General features: G+C 34.7%; 1 protein-coding gene across 2 annotated transcripts in view; it reads right to left on the minus strand.

Annotated features, from left to right (window-relative positions):
• Nucleotides 1-11,246, minus strand: part of TMEM244 (transmembrane protein 244) — a gene marked incomplete at both ends in the record, with an annotated part of 39,129 nt that extends 27,883 nt beyond the window's left edge. For both annotated transcript variants that reach the window (XM_081293839.1, XM_081293840.1), the window contains one exon: nt 11,214-11,246. In XM_081293839.1, coding sequence (XP_081149965.1) covers nt 11,214-11,246 — 33 coding nt within the window. The remainder of the gene's footprint in view (nt 1-11,213) is intronic.
• Nucleotides 11,247-12,190: the final 944 nt, after the last annotated feature.

Here is a 12,190-nt window from a genome sequence, read left to right on the forward strand (position 1 = left end):
ACAGTATCTTTGTAAGGGCTAGTTTGGGACCCAGAATGAATAGGAATATATGCTGGTGGCATCCCTGAGAATTCAGAGCTTCAGAGGACCTGTAATACTCCAGTTGGCATGACTCACTCATCTGTCTTTCCACACAGTTAATACCACCCCATATTATTCCCAGTCAAGTCAGTGTATAATTCAAAAAGGACCAGTTTATATTTGTTCCATTCTCCTGGAGATCTCTTCATTTATCACTTGAATTTCTCTCATGGCATTTAATAATGTAAATTGAGATGTCTTGCACATATTATTTTATAGTTCTCCAAATAATGACTACAAATATGGGATCTAATTGTATCTTGGAAGGTATTGAGAGGGAATAGATATGTCCCTCTGGCTCACTGATACATGCATAGTGTCTGGTGTCATTCCTGCGGATTCTCAGTGAAAATAAGTTGAATGACTCAGCATAGTTTAAGAATTGAAAGAATCTTGGCCTTAAAGGACATTCTAGCTATTTAAGGAGCAGATATATGATCGGTCAGAGCACCAGACACACTTAATACCACCCCATATGAAAGCAATCTTGGCCATATAGGAGATAGTAATAATCAACACAAAATTTAGCAAATATTGACATTCTTCCCAAAGCTGTTTGGGACTCTTTTAGAATACAAAGAAATAAGTAAGATTAAAAAAATAATAATCACATGGTAAACAATTAGAAAAATCAAGTATATCCTGTGTTTATATGAACCTTTAAAGTATACTTGTGTAGATTAGCTCACACTTTAAAACAAATTCACAGGCTAGGATTATAATGCCCTCATTGTTAATGGAGAAATAGGGGCTTAGAGAAATTAAGTCATTTTCACAAAGCCAATCATTAAAAGAGTTGCAATTTTATATCAGGTTTATTGACTCTCAATCAGAAAGTAAACTTTGTGATTGATTATAAGGGCAAAATGACCTCATCAAAAAGATATAACCTGACTTCATAAGGATTTAGGCTCTTGCAAAACTCAAAATCGTCCATACAGTTCATATTTAGGATCAGTTTAAATGTCATTTGAGTGGTTCTCAAACTTTATTACTCTTAACCCTGGTTTTCCCATTTTAACAAACTTCTCATTGACTACAATACAAAGACCTACTGAGGCCATAGAAACTAGTGCAGGTAATAAACAGGAACAGGCTTCTCGGAGAGTTTCTCTCAGGCAGAATTTCTTTATGGGAATTGGATGGACAGCTGGGATATCGAAGTTCCTCAACCAAAAAGGAAAGCCACAAATTTTCTATTGAAATGAACAAATAGAATATTTTTTTTTTACTACAAATAAAGAAATGCATGTTAACACAAAAATGGAATGCCATTCCTGTCCTACAAAATTAGTCAAGATATTTTTCCTTTTAAAAATTGAATAACTTGTTCTAAAAAAAATGAAATAAAACATGGTGGTAGGCTGCTGGTATTAGTAGAATTTAATACAAGTCTGTGAGAAAACAGTATGTTAGCAATATAGTAATCTGTATTTTTTTACAAATGTGGCTCTGAATCTAAAATATATATATTTCTGGTAGGAAATAGAAAAATCTTAATGATCTTTACAGGGTGGAATCATGTTTAACAAGTTTGTAATGAAAGAGAGAAACCCAGTCTTTAGCAGTTAAAGCTTGCATGACTTTGGACAAGTTTTTTCAAGTAATGTTTTGATCTGGTGTTTTTAACCCTTATTTGCTCATTTTCTTTTTGTATATCTGATGTAAAATGTGGAATGTGCAGAAAAATGCATATACTCAAAAAATACACACAAAATTGTGTACAATTGTAGTGTTATCAGAGAAACTCTAAGGCCCATCCATGTATCCCAGATTAAGAATCTCAAATATTAAGAATAATTCCAACTCTATTTATATGGGTTCCATGTGGAGTACATTTAAAATCCTGTAGAGAAAGATTATCCCCATCCTCATGAAGAATTAAAGAAAGCATTAACCGCATCATCATATCTGCAACTATGGCATGTGCAGAAAGCTGTATAAATATTGTTTGTGGGATTAGTATTTTAAATTGTCTTTCAAATTTCAATATGTTCATTAGGCTCCTTCAAGTTGTAGGGAATACAAAATTCACTCTACCTCAAAGGGGATAATAGGAAGATTTTTAGAATCCATTAAAACAACTATCTTAACATCTACTGATTCAGCTTCTCTCTGCCACCATTCAAGATCCACAATAACTCATTGGTTAAGTACATAGTGGCGCTGGTGACCTGTGGGCCATTGCCATAATCTTCCATGCTAGGGCTGAATTATTCTAGTCTCAGATTTGTTTTTTCTTCCAACTCTACTAAAAACTGACCAACTCTTTCTCTTATGCAAACTCACAAAAAGAGAGAATCTCGCTGAATAAACTAATCACTACTTGGTATTTGACACCATGTTAGATGGAGCTCTATTAACAGGTGCTGGTGGGCAGGGGACAGGACTGTGCATGACTGACTTTGAGACAAATGTATTTCTCTAAAGCAAACGTGTGTGTCCATATCATAGAGTTCATCTGATACAAGTCATGTTGACCTAAGCAAAAGACACCCCACTAAAAGTGCTAAGGTAAGGGACAGCACCCAAAAAAGTCTCAGAAGGAACCACAATAATAGACCCATTCTATGGCATATTTGCTGCTGTTAAACTATTAATAAAACAAACATTATAAAAACAAATTCAGATATTGGGTCCATTAAAACTAATATGATTGCATTGGTCATGAAGGTTGTAGTAGTTCTGGGAAGTGAAAGGGAAGGTGAAGTAAATATTCCTGTTTTCAGCTTCTGGCTAGTCATTTCCAGTTAATTCAGGACTTTGAAATTTCTTCCCTAATCTGTAAAGTTCAAAAATGTCTAAAATGCTTTAGAGAACCAGTTGTCTCTTTGATTTTCTAAAGTCTCAAAATAATATAAGCTCATTAATTCAATTCTCAAAGGATTCAAAAAAGTTCAAAATGTAAAAAAATATAAAAACATGAAATAAAATGATAAAAATAATTCTTAATGTCACTACTCACTAGTCTCATTATTCAAATAAACCCAAATTAAACTGCTATTAAACAACTCTCAGATTCTTCTGGTCACCATATCTAGCTTTCAAACATGAGAATCAAATGGGAGCTTTACATTCTTCTCCTTAGTTCAGTATCTAAAAAGACATGTCTTAATGATGTTTGTTTTTAAAAGGCTAAAATTATGGCTATGCCTTTCCTACTTTTATATATTTTGTAAGTTTTAATGAAAGAAAGAGAAAGATCAGGTATTTATTGTATAATAATAGCAAGTCCTACTTAAAACTGTACCAAATGTAAATTATTAGCAAACAGACAAAAATATTTGTACAACCTGTTCTTAAAAACTTAGTGAAGTTCTGAGGTTGTGGCTCAGTGATAGAGCACTCACCTCGCATGTGTAAGGCACTGGGTTCCATCCTCGACAACACATAAAAATGAAATGAAGATATTGTGTCCACCTACAACTAAAAAATAAATATTAAAAAAATAACAGTGAAGTCCCCCTCTCTAATCTATAACACTTTGACAACTACTTTGAGTTTGCCAAGTTTACTCTGAGACATCACAATGACACCCTGAAGTCAACATCAAATATCCTGGCAAGATGATTGACACATTTTTCCATAAAGTTGAGGCACAGTCTAAGAGCATGGAGTTCAAGATCTTGGAATCTTCTCTAATGGTATTTGAGTTACTGGGCTTTCCAAATTCTTATATTTTGTTCATATAAGGATAGGGAGGCCTGATCAATTTTGTGTGTTTGGAACAAAATTAATTTCATCAGTGAAAAATATAACTTGTTTCTGATGTTCATTAACAAAATCTCTAGTATACTTTTCAATAATATTTTCTGAACTGCCTGATAACTTATTCAAGTGTGAATTCTTAATAAGGGTACTTTAGATGTTAATCAACAGCTCCTGGGGTATAGATTAACATTAATTTATGTACACATATTTCATACTATATTATGCTAAAGTATTTTGTACTTCACACAAAATATATTTTCAAAATATATCATATTTTTATATTAATATTCACTTATTTCCCCTTTAAAGGATGCATAATTTAATAAAAGCCTTTGCAAGAATATGACTAGGTATACTGTGTAAAGTTAATGTGAAATTGTACCACATTTATTTTTCAGTGGCAAAAAATGAAGACAAAATTTTAAAAACATTTTCCCCAGAGTCTCATAAAAGCAAGTCCAATTTCCTAGACAACCACCAAATTATTATCACACACGGGAAATTTTATATGGACATGATATATTACTTCTGTGGAATTCATATTCAAATTTCTTCAGTTATCCTCAAAATATGAGAATCCTGGAATCAAATTTTCACATGTTGCATTTTGTTATCGTATCTGTTAGTGTCTTACTCTAAATTTTTCTGAGGGTTTCCTCATTATTAGATTCTTCAGGGAAGAATTCTATAAAGGTAAAATTGTGTATCTCCCATTGCATCTCATAAGGAGAACATAATATGACTTTGTTTCATTATCAGTGATGGTCGGTTTGATACTTTGATAAAGGTGATGTATTTGTGTTTTATTTGTACTATTATCCTTTGTAACTAGTAAGTTATGACTTGAGAGTAGGTGAATATCTTGTTCCTTCAAAACATTTTGCCCAATGCTTTTAGCACCCATTAACAGATCTTGTCTGAATCAATTATTTACATCGATGATGTAGACTGATATGACTTCATCATTTCATTTTTTTCTACATTTTAGTAGACATTCTTCCATAAAGAGATTTCCTCTCTTACCCTTGATCTTAGGTGTTAATCTATATATTGATTATTTATTCATTTATTTTTGATAACTTATCTTTTTGTTTTCTCTGTGTCATAATCTACTGGCATCATGATCCTTGGGGCTGGGTGTGTAGCTCATTGGTAGAACACTTGCCTAAACATGCTTGAGGCCCTGGGTTCAATCCCCAACACTGAAATACACAGAACAAACAAAAAAATTATGAGTTCTGTTGATGCCAAATGGTTCCAAATTTGGCCTACAAGACACCGTTTGTGTTCTTTTGACATGTCCCCATCAATGCCTTGCTTTCTGTGGTAACCTGACATTCCCATGGAGCTGCTACATTTTTTCCATTTTTTCAGCTGTGTGCATTTTTGTTATTTATATTCTCTGGTTTTTTTTTTCCCATTGAGCTCTCTTTCTCTGACTCATGAATCTGTACCACACTGTATTAGTTGTAGAAACTTTATAGTATGTTTTCTGTTTGTTTGGTTTTGGTATCAGAGATTGAATACAGGAACACTCAACCACTGAGCCATAAGCCATATCCCCCAACCCTATGTGTGTGTGTGTGTGTGTGTGTGTGTGTGTGTGTGTGTGTGTGTTTTATTTAGATACAGGGTCTTGTTGAGTCACTTAGGGTCTTGCTAAGTTGCTAAGGCTGGCTTTGAACACATGATCCTCCTGCCTCATCTTCCCGAGCTGCCGGGATTACAGGCTTGTGCCACGGCACCTGGTTTATAGTACGTTTTAATATCTGACAAGGCATACGTTAACAGGTTTAAGCTCATGTTAGGTATTCTTACTACACATGCAAAAACTGGCACAGAGGCACAAGGACACTTTGCGGGGTGATGAATATGTCCAACACCTTGATGATGATGATGGTTTCACAGGAGTTTGCATCTGTCCAAATTCATCAAATTGCACACATTAAAATTGTTCCGTTTTTAAAATTTATTCCTCAACAAAGTTATTTTTAAAATATTTGATAATGCTAGTCCCCTCTTATCTCTTTGTTTTAGGGTTCTCATATGTATATATAAACTTCCAAATCTGATACAATAACTTCATAAAACAATTCTGTTTTTTTTGTGATTATGCTAAATTCACTACTAAGATGGGAATAAGTGATAGGAATAAACTTTATAATGTTTACTGATGCTATCTAAAAACCAAGAAAATCTCCAACTTTATTTAAGTCTACTTTTGTATCATTCAGGCATACTTTAATCTTTTCTCAGATAGCTTTCACATACTATCTGTCAAGTTTATTATTAAATAAATTCTTGCTACCAAGTTTTATCTTTCATAACATCATCTAACTAGCTACTATTTGTGTATATAAAGGCAACTGATTTTTGTATTTAACTTTAATAACTTATTAACATATTGAAATGTGTTATTGTTTGTGTTAGTATTTTCATTTTTCTCCCTAGTTATCTTTATTTAAGATTTATTTTATATTATACCAAATTTAGCTGCTGTCAAATCACAAGACTTCATTTTTTGAAACTCAATATATATTTTACAAAAATCTTAAATGCATTTTCACAGTAGTAATTTTTTGAGCATACACCCCAATAAATATGTACTAATTAACTTATAAATCATGCATGCAAATATGATATGCATATATCAGATCACATTATAAAATACACACAAAACCAAAATTTTAAAAGAATAAGATATACACCTCATGATTCAGGGGCTGGGGCTGGGTATTTAACCCAGGGGTGCTTTACCACTGAGCCACACTCCTAGCTCTTTTTATTTTTTACATTTTATTTTGAGACAAAGTCTCCCTAAGTTACTAAAGATCTTGCTAAGTTGCTAAGGCTAGCCTCAAACTTGTGATGCTTCTGCCTCAGCCTCCCAAGTCACTGGGATTACAGGTGTGTGCCACAGCACCCATCCAATCATCAGAATTTTTTATTTGTTCTTTTTAGTTATCTATGACAGTAGAGTACATTTTGACATATTTATACAAACATGGAGTACATCTTATTCTAATTAGGATCCCAATCTTGTGTACATGATGTGAAAATTCACTGTGGTGTATTTATATATGTACATAGTAAAGTTAAGACAGATTCATTCGACTTTATTATTCCTATTCCCCCTCCCTTCTATTCATTCCCCTTTGTCTAATCTACTAAACTTCTATTCTTCCCTCACCCCCATTTGTTATGTGTTAATACCCAGATAACATCAGAAAGAACATTTGACTTTTGATTTTAGGGGATTGGTTTATTTTCCTTGATCTTATATATAAATACAATAGTATATATAAATAGACTTAGTTTCACTTCTGTTCTAATTCTTATGGCTCATTCATTTATTGTGGTCTAATTGGATTGACTAGAACTTCCAGTATATTTTTAAATAATATTGAATTTAATGTATATCCTTGTCTGGTTCTTTGCCTTTTTAAAGATGTCCCTGGTTTTTTCCACTGAGTAACACACCCTCTTTAGGACTGTGATGTGATGTGATGTGAGGTGAGTGTGTGCATGCATGTGTAGCTATTGATATTCTTTAATACTAAAGAAGAATGTTTATAGCAGATCAATTCACAATAGCTAAACTGTGGAAGCAACCTAGACGCCCTTCAGTAGATGAATGGGTAGAGAAAATGTGATATATATGCACAATGGAATATTATTCAGCATTAAAAGAGAATAAAATCATGACATTTACAGGTAAATGGATGGAGTTGGAGACTATCATACTAAGTGATGTAAGCCAATCCCAAAAAACCGAAGGCTGAATGTTTTCTAATATGTGGATGCTGATAGATAATGGAGGTTGTGGGGCAGCGTGGGAGGAATGGAGAAAGTTTATATAGGACAAAGGGGAGGGTGGAAAGAGAGGAGGCATGTGGATAGGAAATATGGTGGAATGAGATGGACATCATTACTCTAAGTACATATATGAAGACACTAATGGTGTGACTCTACTTTGTGTACAAACAGAGACATGAAAAATTGTGTTCTATATGTGTGCTATGAATTGAAATGCATTCTGTTGTTATGTATAACAAATTCGAATAAATAAATAAATTTAAAATAAGGAAAAGGAAGCAATCATCAGTTTCTATTTTATTTAGTGTTTTAATTAGGAATGGCTGTCAATTTTACTCAAAGACCATTTTAGCATCTATGAAGATGACCATATGATTTTCTACTTAAATTTACAAATTTGATTAATTATGCTAGTAGCTTACCTAATACTGAACCATCCTTACATTTTTAGAATAAATATAATTTGGCCATGATACTTTATTTATATGATGTCATCTTAGATTCTGTTTGCTTTGCTTATATGTTATTTGGATGTTTTACCTTTATATTCATAAATGAGATCAATCTTTTGGGGGATGGGGGCACTGGGGAAGGAAGTCAGGGGCACTCAACTCAATCAATGAGCCACATCCCCATCCCTATTTTGTATTTTATTTAGAGACAGGTTCTCACTGAGTTGCTTAGGAATACTCCTGCCTTAGCCTCCAGAGCCGCTGGGACTACAGAGGAGTGCACCAACACACCTGGCCCATCTTTTTTTGTGTTATCTTTAATTTCTGTTTTGTTAAAACAGCTTCATGTTTTTCTTCTTTTTCTATACTCAGAAACAATTTAAGTAGCATTGGAAGTGTATGAACTTTGAAAGTTTAGAGGAATTCTCTTATGAAATCTGAGCCTGTTCCTTTTATAATAAATAGCCTTCTCCACTTATCCTATGGAAACTGGAGGCTCTTATGTGATTTTGCAAAGCAGAATGCTCCCCTTGCCTACAAAGCTTACTCTTAGAGCAAATAGCTGTATGTTCTCAAGGTCTAGCTCATATGCCATCTTCCCACTGCACCCTGACTCCAGGACAGAGTCAATCTGTCCCTTTTTTCCTTTATGTCTTTTTCTCCCTCCCTCCTTCTTTCCTCCCCCTCCCTTTCTCTGTCCATCCTCCCTTTATTCCTTCCCTCCTTCCTTCTTTCCTCTTCTCATTCCTCCCATCCTTCCATCTTTCCCTCCATTGTATTATGAGTATGTCTTTCAGGTCTGACCACATTTGTGTAGTAACACACTTATTTATGGAGGTGCTTATATCTTCAGCCTCTCTGAGTTTAATTCCTCATCTCCCAAACTGTTTAACCGTTGGTAGATATTCAATAATTCAATAACTACATTTTGAATAATAATGAAGGAAGGAAGGAAAACATAATGAAAGCCTAGTCCAATGGGAACCATAGTCTATCAATAAAAAAAAAATGTAGACTCTATAGTCAGATATGCTGGAGTTACTCTCCTAGTTCCTCCCCAGCAAGTACGTGACATCAGCCAGTTACTTTCTGAGTGTTTCTTCTATTTATCTGTAAAACATAAGTTAGTTTTCATAGTTTTTTGTTGTTGTTATTGTTGTTTTGTTATTTTTTAGTTATAGATGGACACAATATATTTATTTTTATTTATTTATTTTTATGTGTTGCTGAAGATCAAACCCAGTGCCTCACACATGCTAGGCAAGCACTCTACCACTGAGCTACAGCCCCAGCCCCTCAAAGGGGTTTTGTGTTCAGAACATATGTAAAATTCCCCGTATTCAGTACTATATCAACAGAAAATTCTTTCCCTTCCACTTCTTTCTACCGAAAGCCTTCTTTTAATTCTTACAACAATTCCTAGAGAAACCATGAGATGTGGCCCTCTCTCCTGTTGGACCATAGCTCAGGATCCAGCCTCCATTGAGCAGCTCCCTTGGAAAGGGCCTCTTCCAAGGACAAAAGTCTCCAGTCCAAGGAAATTCCAAACTGGGTTGTGTCTCTGAGATCTTTATATACATTCATTTCACAGAGGAAAGTTTACATTATTTTAATGTAGGTAGGAAAAGTGCATTTTGAACATCAAAACACTGTATTCTGAACAACAAATTACCAGTCCTCATACCTGGGCTTGCTTCCCAGTTTTTTTGTGCAATTTTCCCAGACAGCAAATTAATTAAATGGCCTTTGGCCACAATTCTTTCCCTTGTGTCAGCTTTTCTCTCATTTAAAGCATAGAGACGGGGGATTTAATTAGCCCAATGCCTGGCACATTGTGTGCATTCAATATGTTTGTGGAACCTTGGAATTATCTTCAGATGAAGGTCACTTTTGCTATTAATATTAATTTAGGAGCGTATAAGTAATTCCTGTGCTGATAATACTGACAATAAATAAAGATTGAAGAAAAGTTAACTCATAACCCACAGGATATGCCATGAGAATTCAGACTGTCACCAACTCACCTCTACTGCACATGCTCTGGGATTTTAAAACTGTCAAGATCTGTACCAACCATGCACATATTTCTCCTGCAAGGAATATGTATGTATTTGTGTGTGTGTGTGTGTGTGTGTGTGTGTGTGTACGTGTGTGTAAACCGAGACTAAATATAGAGTCCCTGTTCTTTGGGTAAGCTACTTAAGACTCAGGATATTATCTTTTAATTTTTTATCTCTTCAGCAAGTTATTATTGCTAGTTGCATCACAAAATTATGTATAAATTATGAACAGTTTTTAAATCCTTTTAAAAAACAAATTTCTTAGAAAATGTTTTCCTTGAAATAGTGTTTTCACTGACCTAGAAAATTTTTCTTAGCTGTTGCCATATTCAACATTTCTCACTGATGATGTATGTGGTGATGATGGCATTGAGCAGAAAAAGCTCAAGGAAATACACATGGTGTTGATATTTTACTAAAATGAATGTAGCACTCACTTGTAATCATAAATTAATTTTTAAGTAAAAATCTTATTTTCCAGTGTCATTCCCTTAAGCCTGCTCCTTTATAGGCCTGAAGTCTATGTGAATTTACACAGCTGCTTTGAAGCTATGCATATTTCCTTGTTTTAGGTTCTTTGATTTTTTTAAAGGGGTATTTTTATACTGAAATAAAAACTATTAACACTAGCTTCAGGGGGAAAAGAAACTAACAACCCTACAGCTTAAAATGTTTTAATGCTTTGCCTTTAAAATCTTGCACATCCTTTAGAAGCTACAAAAATAAAAGCTACCCCCTGCAAAAAAAAAAAAAAAAAAATAGAAAAGAAAAAAGATTGAGGACAAACTATCAAGATTTTGGAACATGGTAGTGGAAGTACAGGTGTTAACACTAGAGAGATTGCTTCTGTGTAAAATGATGCTTTTAAACAGCTACTGTTTAAATGTTTTAGAATCCTTTCTTGGGCACAGGCGCCTCTGTATTGCCACCATTACCACAAGATGCAAGCAGTACAGCAGAATGTTTTCTGCATGGTACCCAGCCAAAAGCGAAACAAGTTGCCTACTGACAGAGAGGCCATTTATAGAACATACTCATTTACACAAGGGCTAGGCAGCAGGAAAAGCAATGCAAAGAAGTAACATCTCTTTACCTTGCTTGGAGCAACCCTGACACGGAGAGCCATGCGCACAACCTACATCAAGGAGGTGATGAGAGCCGGGCTCCTTGTACTGATGACATCTGGAAGAAGAGACAATTGTCACCGTGAGCTTTTCAATTACTCCTGGAGACTAAGTGTGAGACGCAGTAGTGCAGGATGATTGGATTACACAAAATGAGACAGAAGCCATCTGTGAGCCATGCGTAAGCCGCTGAGTGCCAAAATGAACATCCTTATTAGACAACTGAGTTCTCATACCATTTGTAGTTTGGTCAAATTTGAAGGATGAGTGGATTGTTTTTAAACAGTGCCACAAATAGGCAGTGACGTGGAATTGTCCCTGGCTGCATGAGCAATTACTGCCTCATTTTTAAACTGGAAACATGGGTTTTTCAGTTAGGAGGTCTTGAGATTGTCCCCAAAGGCTGCTGCTGCCATTCATGAGAAAGCCTGGTACTTTCACTTGCAAGGGACACATACTTCTGGAGAAAGAAATCACTGTTTCCTTTCACATTGTGGGGAAAAAAAAGCCAAAACAACAACAACAAAACCTCTAGCCTTCTGTTAGGAAACAGAAGGATTTCCATGTTCTAAAGTAATGTTCATTGTATAGTTAGATAAATGATTTCCAAAACTGTCAGGATGCAGGATTGGAGCTCTATGTACCCCAAGGCTTCAGAACCAATCCTTCTCTTACCATTGTTCATTCCTTGTCATTTGACTACCATTGACCTTGGATAGGAATTTTCCTGTGTTCTCTCATTCTTTTCCCATCCCAACACCATTCTAACTTCCCTAAAGAACACAGCTTGAATACTTACCCTTATACATAAAAGCATGAATCTGGTAAAAGCAAACAGAGTATCTTTTACAAGCCCAGGGCATATTTTTCATCTGGATATGTTATTAAATTTGACATTCATAATGCATATTAATAACAATATCAATGCTCTTTTGTTAATATACTT

This window comes from Spermophilus citellus, assembly GCF_964194105.1.
Source record: "Spermophilus citellus genome assembly, chromosome: 5".
In the NCBI taxonomy this organism is placed as follows: domain Eukaryota; kingdom Metazoa; phylum Chordata; class Mammalia; order Rodentia; family Sciuridae; genus Spermophilus; species Spermophilus citellus.